The sequence below is a fragment of the Pelophylax lessonae genome (assembly GCF_965119305.1).
Source record: "Pelophylax lessonae genome assembly, chromosome: 4".
In the NCBI taxonomy this organism is placed as follows: domain Eukaryota; kingdom Metazoa; phylum Chordata; class Amphibia; order Anura; family Ranidae; genus Pelophylax; species Pelophylax lessonae.
The window spans coordinates 671,203,264-671,224,858 of NC_138771.1; the positions used below are offsets into that span (position 1 = coordinate 671,203,264).

The following is a 21,595-nucleotide window of genomic DNA, read 5'->3' on the forward strand; positions in this document are numbered from 1 at the left end:
AATATACAGACATACCCCTCCCCCTTTTTTACCTTCTCTATCTCTGCGATAAAGGGAATACCCCTGAATGGTCGCCATCCAGTCATGAGAGCTGTCAAACCAAGTCTCAGTTATCCCCACAAAATCTAAGTCCTCCTCAAACATCAGCAGCTCCAGCTCTCCCATCTTGTTGGCCAGGCTTCTGTCATTGGTATACAAACCTCTTAATTTTGATCGGTTACATTTATCCTCATTTGAGGTTTTTAGGCTGCTCTCTTGATTTTTCCCCGTACCCACCCTGGGTTTAGGAGCTCCGAACACCCTACCGCTAGTGCCCCCATTTCTGCCCTCTGAAACTTGCTTTCCACTGGCTAATTCTACATCTGTACCCTCCCCCCCATTCCCTAGTTTAAAAGCCCCTCTAACTTTTTGGCCATCCTTGCACCCAGTACGGCTGCACCCACCCCATTTAGGTGCAATCCGTCCCTACCAAAGAGCCGGTGACCGACTGAGAAGTCGGCCCAGTTCTCCAGGAACCCAAAACCCTCCTTACTACACCAGCTCCTCAGCCACTCGTTAACTTCCCTAATCTCCCGCTGCCTCTCTGGTGTGGCTCGAGGTACAGGTAGTATTTCTGAAAATACTACCTTGGAGGTCCTAGTCCTCAACTTAGCGCCTAAGTCCCTGAAATCATTTAGGACTCTCCGTCTTCCTCTGCCTATGTCATTGGTACCCACGTGTACCATGACAGCTGGGTCTTCCCCAGCCCCACCCAGTAATCTGTCCACTACAGTAATCAGTGCTATACATATGCACTGTTACTGTAATAATGACACTGGCAGGGAAGGGGTTAACATTGTGGGTGATCAAGGGGTTAAATGTGAGCCTAGGGGAGTGATTCTAACTGTGGGGGGCGTGGCTTGTTAGATAACCATAGAGACATGCGATCCTACATAGAAGGATCACATGATCTCTGTGGTCATTGCAGGCAGAAGAACGGTCAGCTGTGTTTACAACATCCGACCATCCTTCTCTCTTAGCGGGGAACGATCGCGGGGGTCAGGCGGCAAACGGAGCTGCCTGCCCTCTGCATCAGCTTTCCCGCTGCCGAGTGGGGTTGGAAGCGCGCCGCCGGCGCGGTGCACGCTCGCCCCCTAGCTGCCTGCTCGCGACCGATGTAGACCTATTTGCGCAGCAGAGCCACATTGCTGCAGTAAATAGGCGGCGGCCGGTCGGGAACCAGTTAAGGGCCAATTCACACCACATGCAGTCCAGTGCGTTTGTTTCTGCATCAAAAACGCATGGAAAGTAGGCTATATGGTTTTCAACGGCATAGTTCACACCTGTGCTTACAGTTCTAGAAAAAAAAGTAGAACATGCTGCATTTTTCCTGAACTTGAACACATTTAAACACGTAAAAAACGCACTGGAACGCACCAAAAACGCACTGGAACGCACGCGTCCTTATTTAACCACTTCCGGAGCGCCCACCGTTGATTTATGCCGGTACTTTGACGTTAAATCCCGGGGTTATGGCAGCAGACAGCAGATAGCAGATAGCTGCCATAACCCCGGTATTTTTTGAACCAGCGGGCGGTCTTCTTTCACATCAGGGTGGTGTCAGCGGCGGATTCACCGCGGGATCATCCTTATGGTGCGGCGGAAGAGGTGCCCCCCCCCCCCAGAGTGCTTCCCAGTCACTTTCCCCACTTACCGGACCCGCCGGCAGCGGGGAAAACAAGCCGGTCTGCACTCCACACAGGCAGGAAGTTGAGTGAGGGCAAGATGGCCCCCCACTCCACTCTATGGTCTTGGAGGACCAGAGTGACGTCAAACATCATCTCCTAGCAACCGATTTAAAGAGCCGATTGAAAAAAAAAGACTCTTTTTCTTCTTCTTTTTCTTTTTTTTTAGTGTAGATGTGAGGTGTGAGGTGTGAGGTCTTTATGACCCCCAGATCTCACATTAATAAAGAGGACCTGTCCTGATTATTTCTGTTACAAGGAATGTTTACATTCCTCATAATAGGAATAAAAGTGATCAAAATTTTTTTTTTTAAACTGCAAAAATAAAAAATTATAGATAAAATAAATAGGAAAAAAAATGAGAGCGCCCCGTCCCCGTTAGCTCGCATGCAGAAGCGAATGTATACGCAAGTCCCGCCCACATATGTAAACGGTGTTCAAACCACACATGTGAGGTATCCCTGCGATCGTTGGAGCGAGAGAAATAATTTGAGCCATAGACCTCCTCTGTAACTCTAAACTGGTAACCTGTAGATATTTTTAAAATGTCACCTATGGAGATTTTTAAGTACCAATGTTTGTCACCATTCCACGAGCGGGCGCCATTTTTCTACCAGACTCATCCACCTTACCAACCGCTCAGTGTCTGCTACCCCTCTCTGCCAACCCCTCCACTGGCTGCCACTCACCCAACAAATTCAATTCAAAATACTAACAATAAAACTTACAAAGCCACCCGCAACTCTTCCCCCAGTTACATCACTAATCTGGTCCCAAAATACCAACCAAATCCTTCTCTTCCTTCCTCCCAGGACCTCCTGTAGCTCTCTCTTCACCTCTTCCCATGCTCACCTCCAAGACTCCTCCAGAGTCTCTCCCATCCTCTGGAATGCTCTACCCCAATCTGTCCAACTATCTCCTACTCTGTTAACTTTCAGACGAACCCTGAAAACTCATCTCTTCAGAGATACCTCTCATGCCCCCACCTAACAAGTGTACTTTTATTTTCTCCAGCAGCCCATCCCCCACAGGTATTACCTCTTGTATCTCTTCACCCTCCCTCTTAGATTGTAAGCTCTAATGAGCAGGGCCCTCTGATATCTCCTGTATTATACTGTAATTGTAATGTCTGCCCTCAACTTGTAAAGTGCTGTGTAAACTGACGGCGCTTTATAAATCCTGAATAATAATAATAATAATAACAATAATAATAATAATAATAATAATAATAACAATAATAATAATAATAATAATAATAATAATAATAATAATAATAACAATAACAATAATAATAATAATAATAATAACAATAATAATAATAATAATAATAACAATAATAATAATAATAATAACAATAATAATAACAATAATAATAATAATAATAATAATAATAATAATAATAATAATAATAATAATGGTTTCATAGAGAAGAATCTTTATTTCACATTAACATTTCCTCTCCTAATTCCTCCTCCATCACCAGGACACATATAGTGATTATAAGATACAACATCACAATGATACGTTATATTAGGATCCATTATAAAAGTGATCCCTTAGAATTATATTGGTGATCCATTCTATGGAGACACATTATATTAGGATCCATTCTAAAAGTGATCCAATAGAATTCGATGGGTGATCCATTCTATGGAGACACGTTATATTAGCATCCATTATAAAAGTGATCCAATATAATTCTATTGGAGATCTATTCCATGGGGACACATTATATTAGGATCCTTTATAAAAGTGATCCCACAGAATTCTATTGGTGATCCATTCTACGGGGACACATTTTATTAGGATCCATTATAAAAGTGAACCAATACAATTTTATTGGTGATCCATTCTATGGAGACACGTTATATTAGGATCCATTATAAAAGAGATCCAATAGAATTCGATGGGTGATCCATTCTATGGAGACACGTTATATTAGCATCCATTATAAAAGTGATCCAATAGAATTATATTGGTGATCCATTCTATGAGGACACATTATATTAGGATCCATTATAAAAGTGAACCAATAGAATTATATTGTGATCCATTCTATGGGGACACATTTTATTAGGATCCATTATAAAAGTGATCCAATATAATTCTATTGGAGATCTATTCCATGGGGACACATTATATTAGGATCCTTTATGAAAGTGATCCCACAGAATTCTATTGGTGATTTATTCTATGGGGACACATTTTATTAGGATCCATTATAAAAGTGATCCCTTAGAATTGTATGGGGACACATTTTATTAGACTCCATTATAAAAGTGAACCAATACAATTTTATTGGTGATCCATTCTATGGAGACACGTTATATTAGGATCCATTATAAAAGTGATCCAATAGAATTCTGTTGCTGATCCATTCTATGGGGACACGTTATATTAGGATCCATTATAAAAGCAAACCAATAGAATTCTATTGGTGATCCATTCTATGGAGACACGTTATATTAGGATCCATTATAAAAGTGATCCAATAGAATTCTGTTGGTGATCCATTCTATGGAGACACGTTATATTAGGATCCATTATACAAGTGATCCAATACAATTCTATTGGTGATCCATTCTATGGAGACAGGTTATATTAGGATCCATTATAAAAGTGATCCAATAGAATTCTGTTGGTGATCCAGTCTATGGGGACACATTGTATTAGGATCCATTATAAAAGTGATCCCTTAGAAATCTATTAGTGATCCGGTTCTATGGGGACACATTATATTGGGGACACATTGCAGTTCTAGTAATCATACATTATTATAGTGATATCATTATATAAGTTATAAATCTCATTTTTTTCTTTCATTAGTAAATCTCGGGATCATTTCTTCATATGTTTCCTCCGAGATTTTTCTGATTTTCATCTCTTTCTATCTATTTGTAGATCTATTATTCATTTCTATTTCTTCACACAATAAAATCATCAATAGAATAAACTCATTGTAAATGTATCAATAATAAGGAATCAGACCGTTTACAAATTATAATCTGATAGATAGATAGATAGATAGATAGATAGATAGATAGATAGATAGATAGATAGATAGATAGATAGATAGATAGATAGATAGATAGATAGATAGATAGATAGATAGATAGATAGATAGATAGATAGATAGATAGATAGATAGATAGATAGATAGATAGATAGATAGAACATAACCCACCATGTATCTTACCCGGGTGAGGACTCAGGGCTCTGATATGGATTGATGGGGGAGCTATGAAAGTGGATAGAAGTGGGTTGGGGGGGAGGGGCTGTGACTGCTCTAAGTGAGTAAATGACGAGGTCTCTTTAAGGTCTCTGAATTTTGGGACACTAAAATAGTGTGACACATATAGGTTTCCATAGTAATGGGACATACTTGGGGCCCCAGACAAGGTTATATTATCCAGATTCCTGGCAATGTGACCGATTTGTGTGCTAAACAAACAAAAAAAGACCTAACATTAAAAAAAAAGAGGGCACTGATTAGCAGCACTGATTGGCATTAATAGATGGCACTGGAGGGCACTGATTAGCAGTACTGATGGGCACTGATAGATGGCACTGGAGGGCACTGATTAGCAGTACTGATGGGCACTGATAGATGGCACTGGAGAGCACTGACTAGCAGTACTGATGGGCACTAATAGATGGCACTGGAGGGCACTGATTGGCAGCACTGATGGGCACTGCTGGATTGCACTGGAGGGCACTGGTTAGCAGCACTGATAGATGGCACTAATTGGCACTGATTAGCAGTACTGATGGGCACTAATAGATGGCACTGGAGGGCACTGATTGGCAGCACTGATGGGCACTGATAGATTGCACTGTAGAGCACTGAATAGCAGTACTGATGGGCACTGATAGATGGCACTGGAGAAAACTGATTACCAGCACTGGAGGGCACTGATTGGCACTGATAGGTGGCACTAAGGGGCACTGCATAGCAGCACTGATGGGCACTGATAGATGGCACTGGAGGGCATTAAGGGGACCAATGTCCCTCTAACAGAAGCCGGGTAATGGCTTTCTTCTTTTCTCATGCTGACAGGGTGATGAAATAAAAAGCCGATGACCGCCTCCTGTTTACTCCTGTGATCAGCTGTCATTGGCCCATGTGGTAAAGGACTCGCTGTGATTGGCCCTTTACCCAATCAGTGATCAGCTGGGACGCATGGCCAGCGTGAGAATGGGGGGACGTCCATGTACGCCCTCCCGGTATTTTAAGGCAACGCTGTAGCCGTCTTTCTGTAGCCACCTAGTGCGGGCAACAAGTGGTTAAATCTGCCCAACAACAAATTTTCCAAAAAAAAAGCATAAAAAAGGCAAAAAGCAAATTACGGAGAAAAAAAAAAAAAAAAAAGCCGCAAAAAAGCACTGCAGAAACTCTCAAAAGCAAACTACAGAGATGTGGATGGAGCCTCAGGCTCAGTCACACTCATGCGATGCGGGAACCAGCGCCATTCCTATGCGGGTTCCCACATCACACCTGAATCGCCAGCACTTCTCACTGACATCTGTGAACCGCTGCGGGTGTCAATGTAAAGTTAATGACACCCCCGATCTGTGAACGCTGAGATGGTGCAGGAATCGGATTGCATAAGTGTGAACACCCATGTGATCCGATTCCAGTGCAGACCAAAAAATAGGGTCCTGCGCTATTTTGGTGTGAATGCGATTTCAGACACACAGTTTGTATTACTGAATTCGCATCGCACAGACATGGCTGTGATCTGCACAGCAATGATCACACAAGTATGAACCCAGCCTTAGAGAGATTTCCTCTCACTTCCTGTCCTGGTGACAACGGGACAAGGATGGAGGGGAATCTATAACAGGGACACAGACATATAAAATCTGACAGGGGCTCCAATCCTTCCCCTTCCTTACTATACTAAACATAGAATTCTTATTTCAGTCTGTCTTCCTGTTGGAGAGTTCTCCTCATTTCCTGTCTAGATAAATGTTGTCACCGGGACAGGAAGTGAGGGGAAATCTCTCTAATGGAGTCTCGGATAGAAGAAAAACCTGACAGGGGATCTAATCCTGACCCACTCCACCTAAAAACAGTCTGGGCTCTCTGATCACATTTCTCCTTTCAGTAGTAAATCTCTAGAAGACTTCTTCATATATTTCCTCTCAGATTGTTACATTTATTACCATCTCTTTGTAGTATAAAAATTGTATGGAGGAGGAGAGATGAGGGGGAGGGGCAGAGAGGAGGGAGGAGACAGAGGAGGGGGAGGGGCAGAGAGGAGGGAGGAGAGGGAGCAGAGGGGACCTCATCCTATCCCACCACAGTGACCACACCCCACCCTCTATGTATGCTCATGGTGTCCTATCCCCCCCCCCACACAAAGAGGGACCACATGTGGGGGAGGAGCAAAGAGGAGACGGAAGGGCAGAGAGGAGAGAGGAGAGAGAGAGGAGGGGACCTCATCCTATCCCACCACAGTGACTATACCCCCATATATGTCCGATCTTGGTGCCCCCCCAAACAGAGGGACCACATGGGGGGAGAGGGGAGCAAAAAGGAAGGAGAGGAACAGAGAGGAAGGGGAGGGGCAGGAGGAGGAGATAGATGATGTTACACACTATGATAACTTTCTGCTTAAAAATGACAGAAAATGTATTATATAAGATTGTCGATAGATAGATAGATAGATAGATAGATAGATAGATAGATAGATAGATAGATAGATAGATAGATAGATAGATAGATAGATAGATAGATAGATAGATAGATAGATAGATAGATAGATAGATAGATAGATAGATAGATAGATAGATAGATAGATAGATAGATAGATAGATAGATAGATAGATAGATAGATAGATAGATAGATAGATAGATAGATAGATAGATAGATAGATAGATAGATAGATAGATAGATAGATAGATAGATAGATAGATAGATAGATAGATAGATAGATAGATAGATAGATAGATAGATAGATAGATAGATAGATAGATAGATAGATAGATAGATAGATAGATAGATAGATAGATAGATAGATAGATAGATAGATAGATAGATTTCTCACTGACCAATAGGAACATGTTCCTGGTACTCCACTATTTGGACAGATATTCTACCCAATCACAGCGATCAGTAAGAAATCTCACATTTATTTATAGTAGAAAAACTTGCAGGAAGCCACACCCACTTCTATATACTATTGGATGAATATTAAATGAGTTCTCACATCTCCCCCCTCCCCCCACATATCTTTATACAACCTCTCCATACATATAATCCAGCATGGAGGGGCTCAGTGAAGGTGGTGGTGAAGGTGTGGAGGTGTCGGATCGGATCACACAGATCATAAAAGGAGATCCGCCCGGCCTCATAATCCAGATCTATCCTGACTCTGTTACTGGAGAGATTGGGGGGTAAGAGGGTCCAATCACTGTCATGTATCACCAAATACTGATTATTATACCTGACCAATCCCCAGGACTTCTTATTATATCCAATCTCTGACTCCTCCCCTCTCCTGTCTATACTGGGGTAACAAATCCCGACTCTCCATCTCTCTGACCCCCCGACATCCACATCCCAGTAATGTCTCCCTGAGGAGAAACTCTGACTGCTCATCACCTGAGGACAATACTGGAATCTCTCTGATGTTTCTGGGTGATTCTGGTTCCTATCTGACCTGGATACAGTTTTCCTGTCATCTGATATCTGTAGATAATTATGAGCGGTGTTTCCATCCAGTAATATGTCTGCAGCTCCCTGTATATAGAAATATACATTTACCTCTCTTATTATATCAGATAAACCTGTGTGTAAGACCCCCGCCACACCCAGACCCCCTCCATCATGGAGGAGTTCCTCATGTCTCTCTCTGTCCTCATTATCTCCATCCTCAGTATCACACAAGTCACCTGTGTCTGATTCCTGTAAGACAGTCAGTGGATCCGTCATGTTACACAGCTCCTCAATGTCCACCATCTTCCTGGACAGCTCCTCCTTCTTTATTTCCAGATCCCGGATGGAGATGGAGATCCGCTCTGCCCTCCCGGAGATCTCCCTCAGGACTCTCTTCTCCAGGTCTTCCAGATGTCTCCTGAGATCTCTAAACAGGGCAGTGACTCTCTCGGTGTCACCAGCTGCTTCTTCTTCTACTTTCCTCCTGTGCTCCTCCAGACTCTGGACTCTTTCCTCCGTCTCCTCTCTCTTTGTCAGAAGTTTCTGCAGAACATTCCTCAGTGTCTTCTTCTTCTTCTCAGAAGCCTCATCCTTTATATCCACCTGGTGTCCCCGATGTTCTCCAGTCACACAAAACTTACAGACACAGGTCTCATCCTCAGTGCAGTAATACTCCAGGATCTTCTTATGGACGGAGCATTTCCTGCTCTCCATGGACAAGGTGGGGTCACATAAGATGTGTTCTGGGGACTTTTTGTGGACTCTCAGGTGTTTCTCACACAGATAGGCCTCACAGTGTAGACAGGATCTAACAGCAGGTACAGGAGAGTCCACACAGTAAGTACAGAAGACCCCAGTTTTCTCCTGACCTGGCTGAGCAGACAGGAAAGTCTCTGCTATGTTACGTAGTTTCATGTTCTTCTGCAGTGCAGGACGATCCGGAAACTTCTCTCTGCATTCAGGACAGGAATATCCTCCAGACCCCCCCTGTGTATCCAGCACACCATCAATACAGACCCGGCAGAAGTTGTGTCCACATCTCAGGGTTACAGGATCTGTATAAATGTTCAGACAGACGGAACATTCCAGCTCAGCTCTCAGATCTGCAGACGCCATCGCTGACAGCAGAAGAGAAACGAAACTGAAAGTCTCTGAGACCGGAGAGGAATGCAGTGGGGGAGGGGTGACCTCCTCCTACACAGGGTGAGGCTGGATGAGTAATATAGGACACGGAGATCAGAGAACAGATGGAAGAAGATTATTTTTCAGTATAGACGGGAAGTTTGGATCTTTTATGTGAATCGGTTCATTTGGAACTACTCATTGAAATGAACGGATTCATGAATGGATTCTTCGGTTCACTTGCTGAGTCGGCTGACAAGTAAGAGACCCGAAACTCCGGATCTGACTCCACCTTATTATAGGATGTGATCAGAAGACTGCGATTCACAGAAGGTTGGCAGATCCTTGCTAAGTAAAAAGAAAATAAAATAAAAAAGTGATAATAAAAACTAAAAGGATCCCCACTAACCCCGATATCTGCATGTGAATAAGCGTGCGTAGGGCGTGCACGTGTACATAAGCGATGATTGCGTCACATGTTAGGTGTCGCCATAAATGTCAGAGTGAGAGCGACAATTCTAGAAATACAATTCATTGTTAACCACTTCAATACCGGGCACTTTCACCTCTTCCTGCCCAGGCCAATTTTTAGCTTTTAGCGCTGTTGCATTTTGAATGACAATTGCGCGGTCATGCAACACTGTGCCTAAACCAAATTCACATCATTTTCCCCCCACAAATAGAGCTTTCTTTTGGTGGTATTTGATCACCGCAAGTTTTTTTCTTTTTTGCTAAACAAATAAAAAAAAAGATCGAAAAGTTTGAAAAAAAAAAGTTATTTTGTTTATGTTATACAATTTTGTAAATAAATACATTTTTTCCTGCACTGATGAGCACTTATGAGGCTGCACTGATGGGGTGGCACTGGTGGGGTGGCCCTGATGGGATGGTAGTGATATGCGGCACTGATAGGTGGCACTGCTGGGCACTGATAGGCGGCATTGATAGGCGGCACTGATGGGCACTGATAGATGGCATTGGTGGGCACTGATGGTCACTGATAGGTGGCACTGGTGGGCACTGACGGGCAGCACTGATGGGCACTGATAGGTGGCACTGGTGGGCAATAATGGGCACTGGTGGGCGGCACTGATAGATGGCAATGATGGGCACTGGTGGGCAGCACTGTTGGAGAGGGCACTGGTGGGCAGCACTGATGGTGAGGGCACTGGGGGCTCCCTGAGCCCTGATTGCCATCCCTGGTAGCCATAGTGGGCATCCCTGGGGTCATGGGTGGGCATCCCTGGGGTCATGGGTGGGCATCCCTGGTGGTTCTAGTGGCACACCCCTCCCCCTCCCGAGGGTCTGTACTGGTAATCAATGATCTGATTACCAGTGCCTACCCCCCCTGTCAGGAGAGCCGCAGATAGGCGCCCATTTACTCGTGCCTGTCAGGCACGTACTGAGGAAAGCCGATCAATGGCTCTTCCTGTGTACTATGTGACCAGCCGTGACAGCCGAGATCGGAGATGCGGTGTGTCAGTGTGACACGCCGCATCACCGATCGCCGCTCTTCACGCGCCCCGGGGGCGCGCAGAGCACATTATCCTGCCGCCGTCATATAACGTCCAGTCAGGATAATGCAACCACATTCCCGCCGTCATTTGCTAATAGGGCGGGCGGGAGGTGGTTAATTCTAAACTGATGTCCTGTACTGGATTTTTAAATCATCACCTATGGAGTATTTAACCCTTTCCTTCCTTTTTAATCATTATGATTGGGGTTGCAATCAATTGGATGCTCTGTGTGATAACTATTGCAGTGTCCTATAATGGTTTCTTTACTGTTTAATTAACTAAAAAAAAAAACAATAACTCGCTTTTTAAGGGCCAATTCACACCACATGCAGTCCAGTGTTTTTGTTTCTGCATCAAAAAACGCATGGAAAGTAGGTTATATGGTTTTCAGCGGTATAGTTCACACCAGTGCGTTCCAGTTCCAGAAAAAAAAGTAGAACATGCTGGATTTTTCCTGAACTTGATCGCTTTAAAACACATCAAAGATGCACTGGAACGCACCTAAACCCACCAAAAACGCACTGGAACGCACATGTCCTTATTTAATGTTAAGAAAAAAGAGGGGGAAAAAAGGAACTGGACTGCGTTTCTATGGTGTGAACTAATAGTCTGTCTGTACCTTATCACTGCTGCTACCTGATCATTCATTTACTGTATTGTTCTACTGGTGGTGACTCGTGATTCTTTGGTTCTTTCAGTGTACTGTGTTCTAACTGAGGCTCATGATTCTGTGACTCAGTAACTGTTCAGGAGTCTCATATGATTCTGTGACTCGGAGCCTAATTCACTAATCTCACAGCCTAGCTCCTCAGCTTCCAAGCCACTTTTCTGATGTGCTAGGGTGTTCATGTTGATGATCAAGGCCAATTCTGGCCTTGTGCCTCCAAAAATATCCACTTGCCACAAATGAAGATAAGTGGAGATCATGAAGGTGGGTTTCTACCAGCTTCAACCGCAAGCAGTACCACTCCTGTAAAATGACATCAATGGATAAGCCATTTCATCATGACAATCACATCTTACTGCACGCTAGCTTGAGTTTTTCTTTCAGTCTTTTCTAGATCAGGAGTGAAGTTCGAAATTTTGTCCCAACTTACACAAACTATAAATCATTTACGCTAAGATATGAATACACACCTGTGACGCAAGACAGCCCATCACCACAGACTTCCCAGGGTACGTGCCATGATTCCCATCAAAGATGTTAATATTCTGAAAAATACATACACCCAGTGGCGGCTGGTGCTCCATGGGCCGGGGGGGGGGGGTGGCAGACCGACCGCACCACACCCCCCCGGACTACACCAGGCCGCACACCATAATCCCCCCAGATCACAGGGAGAGAGGAGAGCCAAGACAGACAGACAGACAGGATCCCCCCCCCTCACTCACCCTGCCTGGATGCAGCAGCAGCAGGCGGCAGCAGAAGCTTCAGCTTCTTCCCCGTCTTCTACGTCTCCTCCCTCCTCCTCCATGCCCAATGGCATGGCTTCTCCTTTCGGCCAATCGGGAAACGTGTCTCAAAACCCGCTTCCTGATTGGCCTGGAGTTGGATCCGTGTGACAATAGCGAATTTTCATTCACTATTGTCACACAACTGGGTGGCCTGGGGGTGCACTGCTCTGCACCCCGAGCCCACCATTTTTTGTAACCTGTGAAATCCTGTGGCTCTAATCACATGGCTAAAAAAAAAAAAAAAGCCCGATTGAACTCAATGCGTCCGGCGCCCCGCATGTAGATTAGGGGGCCAGATGCATAGATAGGGGGGGCGGTGCCCCTGCACCCTGTATGACCAGCCGCCACTGCATACACCATAAGATACCTAGCAGGCTTTAATATTTATAATAACTACACAGGTGGCACAGACGCCAGTAAACACCTGCCAGGGGTTCTCATCTCTCTCCACTATTTCAAATATGAACACGTCTTGGATTGGAGGTTAGTGTTATTGGTCAAGTAAACAGTGTTGGAATGTTGACTATGTTATACCTGAAGGGTTCCACATGTACTGTCACTTTAAGGCTGGCTCCACCCAGGAGTGATGACAAGGGTCAAGAGGTAGAGCAGCCATCTCAGAGCACATGTAATAGAAGCACAAGAGATATATGCCTGTCCTGAGATGCATGTTGGAGTGTACAGTGAGTTCTGAATAAGCATCCTTTAAATGTCTTCAAATAAATATATTTTGTGATACCCTTTACTAGCGATATTTGGTCTCATATCTATGCCAGTAGAGTCCTCCTATGCCAGGATGGGGTCATGTTTTTCTTTTTTTCAGTACTTATTTCAGGATGTGGCATAAAAGGTGGTCAACATACATTTGTTTTAGTATGTAAAAATAATTTATGAATTTATTGTTCAGCATCTAAATCTGTACCAGTAATAAGTTTTGTCTGTTTTCTTCCCTAGACTTGGAGGGTAAAGTCTTCGTCTTCCCCAAAGAAACCGACACAGATCATGTCATTCTAAGACCTACAATTACAGAGCCATTGAAGGAAGTCAGCGTCTGTCTACGTTCTTATACCGACCTTTCCCGCCCCTATACTCCCTTCTCTCTTGCTACTCCCGGGAAGGACAATGCCTTTCTCATCTACTTACAGCCTCCAGACATTTGTTCCGTATATATCAACCAGGAAGTCATTAGTTTTAAGACAGACTCAGAGTCTTTGGACTGGAGGCATATCTGTGTGACCTGGGACTCCAATACTGGAGTGGTCCAACTTATAGTCAATGGGAAACTCTACCCCAGAAGAGTCTCCATGAAAGGGTCTTCTATCGCAGCAGAAACCAGCCTTGTTCTGGGGCAGGAACAAGATTCTTTTGGTGGAGGGTTTGACGCTAAGCAGTCATTGGTTGGTGAAATAAGTGACGTCCACATGTGGGATTATGTCCTGACTCCGGAAGAAATCCATAAAGTCATCTCTGGTGGACACAATGGAAATGTCATTAATTGGATATCTCTATACTATGAAATTAAAGGGGAAGTTCTTGTCCAGTCCAAATTTCAGTGAAAGTGAATGAGCTCATTGTATACACTTTGTTTTTTTTTAAGACGCCCCAACTGCTGCTTCTGAATTACAGTGATAACAATGATTTGTCATCCCCATCACCCATGAAGGGTGACAATGACAATAAGTGTAGATCAAACAATCAAGGAATCAATGTTCCCATTGTGTAACTAAAACTAAAAATTGTAAACAGGATTCCAAATCATTGGAGTTTTTTTGTTTCTCATTGGTAACATAATAGTCCTGATTGTTTTATAATTTTATAATCTCAACTCAATGGGAGCGTGGAGCCTGGGAAACATGGAAATGAAGCAAATGGGTTAAAGGTGCCAATGCCTACCTTCATGGTAAATAATTATCCCAAAATATTTCTAAAAAAATATTACTTATTAACCACATTAAGACCGGAAGGATTTGCCCACTTAATGACCAGGCCCTATTTTGCGATTCGGCACTGCGTTCCTTTAACGGACAATTGCTCGGTTGTGCGACGCTGCACCCAAATAAAGTTGATGTCCTTTTTTCCCCTTTTGGTGGTATTTGATCACCTGTGCCATTTTTATTTTTTGCACTATAAACAAAAAAAGAGCGACAATTTTGAAAAAAAAAAAAAAAAAACAATATTTTTCACATTCTGCTATATGACATTCTCAAAAAAAAAATTTAAAAATCAAAATTTTTTAACATTTTAGGCCAATTTGTTTTCTGCTACATATTTTTGGTAAAAAAAAAAAAAATCGCAATAAGCGTACTTTGATTGGTTATCACGTCTACTAACTACGGGAAAGATTTATGTCATTTTTGTTGTTGTTTTTTTTACTAGTAATGGCGGCAATCTGCGATTTTTTGCGGGACTGCGACATTGCGGCGGACAGATCGGACCCCTGACATTTTTGACACACTTTTGGGGGGGACCAGTGACCTTACTACAGTAATCAGTGCTAAAAATATGCACTGTTACTGTAATAATGACACTGGCAGGGAAGGGGTTAACAGTATAGGTGATCAAGGGGTTAAATGTAAGCCTAGGGGAGTGATTATAACTGTGGGGGGCGTGGCTTCTGAGATGACCAGAGAGACATGTGATCCTATATAGAAGGATCACATGAGCTCTGTGATCATTCCAGGGAAAAGGATAGTCAGCTGTGTTTACAACAGCCGACCGTCCTTCTCTGTCAGCGGGGAGCGATCGCGGTTGTCAGGTGATAATCGGAGCCGCCTGACACACGCATCGGCTTCCCCACTGACGATCTGGCCTAGCTGCCACCAGGCGACCAACGTACCCATACGTGGTTTTGCCTGTAGGAGCCACTCTGCCGCTATATATATATATATATTAAGCGGTTGGCAAGTGGTTAATTCGTTTTACATTTTAAAACATTGACTACTTAAAAAGTATAGTATGGAGAAATACAATTTTTTTTAATACAAACTTTTGGAAATATTTTTGGGTAATTATTGATTGTGATGGCACCTTGGCACCTTTACATTCTCGATGTGTTAATTTGTTTTGTGGTTCAACAATGAGAGTTGACAATGGCAATGATTGGTGAAGGGAATGGAGGGTCTCGTAGCTTATACCTAAAACACATGGAAATTGTAAACAAGATTTTGAATGCATTTTTTTTTCTTTAATACTAACAATATTTCTCTCTTGTAATTTTATAATTTTGTTCAAAACAATAAAAAAAATAGTAACATAAACCATCTGAAATAAAATATATACATAGAAGCAATATAGAAGCTGCATTCTTTCTGTATGTAGCAGGTTTTCCAGGCCTGTGGCCTGATGTGGGTCTGCCATTGTTACCGGTTACCTCTCCAGCCCATGTGAGCTGAGACTCTGGGTGTGAGAACTGAGACATGGACGACTCCGGCATCTTTGTTTTGTGTTTTTTATTGTAGAAAAGGGGGATGGGAGAAGGGAATGAGTGGGATACTCCTTTAGGCCTAACTAATTACATTTGGGACTTAATCCTTGAAAAATGCCCGTTGGCGCTTCCTTGACGCCAGCCAACGCTCACTAACACTGAGAACACACTGTAGCTTGATAGAAGTATTGGATCCTTGACAATAAGTCCATAAGACCCAAGACTGTGAATTGTAGAATTACTGACACTGCTGTACTGCAAAGTCACTGAATACTCCCCTCCGCCTTGTACTGGCTTAAGATAGTACTTTGTAGAATTCTGTAAAGCTGCAACTGTTAACTGACACACTCTGTACAATTCAGGGCCCAACTGCAGGTGCCCTCTTTAACCTTGAATACTTTGAGGTCCACTGACTATGTACCCCCTCTGTACCTTAAGGGTCCTCAACCTAGGTACCCCCTTTCAGCTAGCTGGCACTGGATCCCAGAACCTCTCCCGGAGTGGTCCCCTCTGACTCTGGCAGACCCCCAGGGGCAATCCGCAGTACTCACGACCTGTGTAGGCTTTCCTGGGACTGGACCCCTCTCACGCTCTGCAGGCTCTCGGCTCAGCTCAGCACTCTCTGGATTCTCAGGCGACACCCCGAGACATCCGCCTTCCTCAGACAGGAGGAGAGACAGCCGTACTCTCCTTCCTGGGACTCTGCTCCCACCAAAGACACTGTGCCACGCACTTCCCCCAAACTTATACCCACTCCCAGAATCCTTTGCAGCATAATCTTCCTTCTGGGGTAGTTACAAGCTTGGATGTGTCCCCTGATTGGGCTTCCCACACTGTCCTATGAGAAGCCTCTCACAGGAGCCAGTGGGGATACTTCTCCCCTTAGCAGGCACATCTGGAAGCCCTGACACCCTAACTAAATAAATTCACAGCCCTGCTGTTAAGCAGACAAGGCCCACTATACATTTACCTAGCACCTACCTGTAGGGTGCTACATGTGATTTTACTTTCATATAAAATCTGACATCTGATTGGTTAGTTTTAATGACTTTTCCCCCCTTCATTCTATTTCAAGTATTTGTAGGAAGTAATGATGGTTAGAACCAAAGAGGAGATCCCTTGAACACTCCCAGCCTAGCATAGGGGGCAATAAGTGTGGTACTTACAAATAAATTAAAAATACTCCTGCACTACCACTGATAAGTGCTTTGTATATATACAGTGAGGGGAAAAAAAGTATTTGATCCCCTGCTGATTTTGGACTTTCGCCCACTGACAAAGCAATGATCAGTCTATAATTTTAATGGTAGGTTTATTTTACCAGTGAGAGACAGAATAACAACAAAAATATCCAGAAAACCGCATTTCAAAAAAGTTATAAATTGATTTGCATTTTTTTTCTCAAAACAATTGATTTGCATTTTAATGAGTGAAATAAGTATTTGACCCCCTATCAATCAGCAAGATTTCTGGCTCCCAGGTGTCTTCTATACAGGTAACGAACTGAGATTAGGAGCACTATCTTAAAGAGAGTCCTGTCCACAGAAGCAATCGATCAATCAGATTCTAATCTCTCTGCCATAGCCAAGACCAAAGAGCAGTCCAAGGATGTCAGGGACAAGATTGTAGACCTACGCAAGACTGGAATGGGCTACAAGATCATTGGCACGCAGCTTGGTGAAAGGGTGACAACAGTTGGTGCGATTATTTGCAAATGGAAGAAACACAAAATAACTGTCAAACTCCCTCAGTCTGGGGTTCCATGAAAGATCTCACCTCGTGGAGTTTCAATGATCATGAGAATGGTGAGGAATTAGTCTATAATTTTAATGGTCGGTTTATTTTACCAGTGAGAGACAGAATAACAACAAAAATATCCAGAAAAACACATTTCAAAAAAGTTATAAATTGATTTGGATTTGAATGAGTGAAAAAAGTATTTGACCCCTTCACAAAACATGACTTAGTGCTTGGTGGCAAAACCCTTGCTGGCAATCACAGAGGTCAGACGTTTCTTGTAGTTGGTGACCAAGTTTGCACACATCTCAGGAGGGAAACTCCTGTTTGCAGATCCTCTCCAAGTCATTAGGGTTTTGAAGATGATGTTTGGTAACTCGAACCTTCAGCTCCCTCCACATATTTTCTATGGGATTAAGGTCTGGAGACTGGCTAAGCAACTCCAGGACCTTAATGTGCTTCTTCTAGAGCAATTACTTTGTTGCCTTGGCTGTGTGTTTTGGGTCATTGTTATGCTGGAATACCCTTTCCACGAACCATTTTCAATGCCCAGGCTGAGGGAAGGAGGTTCTCACCCAAGGTTTGATGGTACATGGTCCCATCCATCGTCCCTTTGATGCGGTGAAGTTGTCCTGTCCCCTTAGCAGAAAACACCCTCAAAGCATAATGTTTCCACCTCCATGTTTGATGATGGGGATGGTGTTTTTGGGGTCATAGATAGTATTCCTCCTCCACCAAACACAATGAGTTGAGTTGATGCCAAAGAGTTCGATTTGGTCTCATCTGACCACAACACTTTCACCCAGTTCTCCTCTCATTCATTCAGATGGTTATTAGCTAACTTCAGACGGGCCTGTACATGTGCTTTCCTGAGCAAGGGGAACTCACGGCACTGCAGGTTTTCAGTCCTTCATGGCGTAGTGTGTTACCAATTGTTTTCTTGGTGACTATGGTCCCAGCTTCCTTGAGGTAATTGACAAGATTCTCCCGTGTAGTTCTGGGCTGATTCCTCACCGTTCTCATGATCATTGAAACTGCACGAGGTGAGATGTTCCATGGAGCCCCAGGCTGAGGGAGACTGATAGTTATTTTGTGTTTCTTCTGTAGCACTGACCGCCGAAAGGGCTGCTGGTTTGATCTGGGCCTGCACTCTACCAATAAGCCCCACAAACTTGGCTCAATCCCCTTGGCACAGCTGTGATGCAATGCAATACAATACAATTTAAGATAGTACAAAATACCTGTATTGTCACTCCAGGATAAGACAACAGCATAATGGATTTCAATATAAACAATCAACAAGAACCAGTATACATATATACATGTCTATACCTGGGAGCTCCCCCTACTTTATAAGCTATGTGTGAGATCTCACGTTTTGGAGTACTTAGTCCTGGATCTTCTTTTCTTCACTAGCTAAAGTGGCTCCTTGTGATTTGTAATCCACAGTCTTGGTGAATTAAATTGAAGTGAAAATGCTTCTGGTGTAGCTGTAACAACTATTTTAACATTTCTTGAGACATCAAGGTAAATAGGCCTCAAACCTTCTCAGTATCAGTTGCTCTGCTCCTTCGTGGAACTATAATTTCCAGTGAGGCCTGTATATGAGTCTAACTGCATGTGAGATGTAACAAACTGTGGGCCGTGACCCGCTCACCCACTGCATAGAGGCTCCGTGTGGTGACTTTTGTCTGGTGACTGAAACTTGCTTCTCCGTCAGCTGGACCAATCGCTCCGCTCAGCCCCACTGGGTGGATCCTCGGATGAGTGTCTCTGGGTCTCTGCAATCTGGCCACCGTCCCCCTACAGGTCCTCTCAGGCAGGCCACATGATTCCAAGAGACCTAAAAATGGCTGCTCCTGCCCTTTTTATCCCCTACCCAGCATGCCCTGCACAAGAAGGTGTTTATGGGTAGTTCAACCTCCCAAACCCACAATCACTTCCTGAGTCTTTCAGAAAAGTAAAAACATAACTGCATTACCAGTATTGGTCACTAGATGGCTCCAACTACTCAAACATAGCAATGTCCATGGACGTTTCATGAAAGTATACAGACACACATCAATATAGAAAGGATATCAGCCCTACACACTCCCCCTACTTTATCTCTTTGGTCCTCCAAAGAGGTTCAAATTGCTAGATCTATCTTGTATTTTAGCCTCTATACGGTCATACAATACAGACAGAGGAGCGTCCCACCTGTTGTCATATGATGGGAAGCTATCCTGTGCACTCACAGCTGCCGTGTCTGGTACAGATGTGCCAAGGGGGTGAGGTGGGGCTGTCCCCTACTGAATCAAAAGTAGAAGGACCAGGCAGTTCAAGGTTTCTTTTGCTGACAAACTGAGATGCTTCAGAGCATTTACCCAATGTATCATAAGTCAGTCTGCGTGGTGGGCGAATGTCTCTCTTTGCTCTTTGCACTTTCAGAGTGTCCATTCCTTTTTGACAAATGTCATCATCCCTCCTCTCAGTGACTAAAGATGGAGAGTAAATAAGAGTACTGGGCTCTTTTGCAGGATGAGTTGCCGGCACAAATTCTGGGGCCTCTGCCCTGAGAGTTCCGTTATTATCCTCCTCTACATCTGAAGAGATATCAGCATCTGTTTCTGAAGCTTCCGGAGGCCACAGCCAACTCATCTCAACTTTCTCATCTTCATCTGTAGAGGGTGCAAGCTGAGACCTGGTTATTGGCCTACACACATCAGTGGATGTGGATGGGGATTCCCCCTCTGTGCTTATCCTGACTGCCTCTGTGAGAGGTAAAAGGTGATTCCGATGCCAGGTTTTTACTGGCCCAGTGTCTCCTTCTGGCTTGATTTCATACACTGGGAGCCCTGGTAGCTTCCTACACACCATGTAGGGCTGAGATCTCCAACGATCCTCCAACTTATGCTTGCCCGGAATGCCTAGATTTTTTAGCAGAACCCGGTCACCTGGTTGAAGATCCTGAATTCTTACTTTCAGGTCGAAGTTCCTCATGTTCCTGTTCTCCCTGGAGTTCGAGGTGGCTCGAGCCTGCTCGTAAGCTATCTTCAGGCTCCTCCGCAGCCTGTCCACATACCCTCTATGGGAGGTCTCTGATGTGTGATCCAAGGAGGAACCAAAAGCCAGGTCCACTGGTAATCGGGCTTCACGGCCGAACATTAATCTGTAAGGGGAATACCCAGTGGCGTCACTTTTGGTACTGTTATAGGCATGAACCAGTGCAGTAATGTGTCTACTCCAATGGGGTTTCTGTTCTGCAGTCAACGTCCCCAACATATTCAGGAGAGTCCTGTTGAACCTTTCCGGTTGAGGGTCCCCTTGTGGGTGATAAGGAGTAGTCCTGGACTTTTGTATGCCTAGTAGATCCATCAGTCTCTTTATCAATTTGCTCTCAAAGTCCCTTCCTTGGTCCGAATGTATCCGTTTAGGTAAGCCAGAATGGACAAAGAATTTCTCCACGAGAGTCTTTGCTACCGTGGTTGCTTGCTGGTCTCTAGTAGGAAATGCTTGGGCATAACGGGTAAAGTGATCTGTTACCACCAAGATGTCCCCCTGCCCACTCAGATTGGATTCCAAACAAAGAAAGTCTATGCAGACCAGGTCCATTGGTCCCTGGCTCTCCAAATGGCCCATTGGGGCAGCCCTCTGGGGCAATGTCTTTCGTTGTATGCACCTGAGGCAGGAATGACAGTAACTCTCCACTTCTTTCCTCATGTGAGGCCAGTAGAACCTGTCCCTTACTAGTTGGAGAGTCCTCTCGGCTCCCAAATGACCATGGTGATCGTGTAAAGCAATCAGTACCCTCTCTCTGTGTTTTCCCGGGAGGAGCAGCTGCCACTTCGCTTCTGGACCGTCAGAGGGGCCCCTTCGGTAGACCACCCCTTGGTGCAACTGCAACCGATCCCATTCTTTCAGTAACAGCCGGGCTTCCTTCTTGGGGCTCTTCTGCAGCACATCAGACTGTTG

The 21,595-nt window shown here is 44.1% G+C and overlaps 1 protein-coding gene and 1 pseudogene across 2 annotated transcripts in view; one reads left to right on the plus strand and one right to left on the minus strand.

Moving 5' to 3' along the window:
• The window catches only part of LOC309554231 (C-reactive protein-like), a 342,461-nt pseudogene extending 328,375 nt beyond the window's left edge, over positions 1-14,086 (plus strand). The window contains exon 3 of the transcript XR_014226197.1: positions 13,435-14,086. The product of XR_014226197.1 is annotated as a C-reactive protein-like (transcript). The remainder of the gene's footprint in view (positions 1-13,434) is intronic.
• On the minus strand, positions 7,934-9,513 carry LOC309554208 (E3 ubiquitin/ISG15 ligase TRIM25-like; the record flags this gene model as incomplete). Its single annotated transcript, XM_082255842.1, has 1 exon — positions 7,934-9,513. The coding sequence occupies exon 1, from the start codon at positions 9,500-9,502 to the stop codon at positions 7,934-7,936; it is 1,569 nt and encodes a 522-aa protein (XP_082111968.1). The 5' UTR covers positions 9,503-9,513.
• Positions 14,087-21,595: the final 7,509 nt, after the last annotated feature.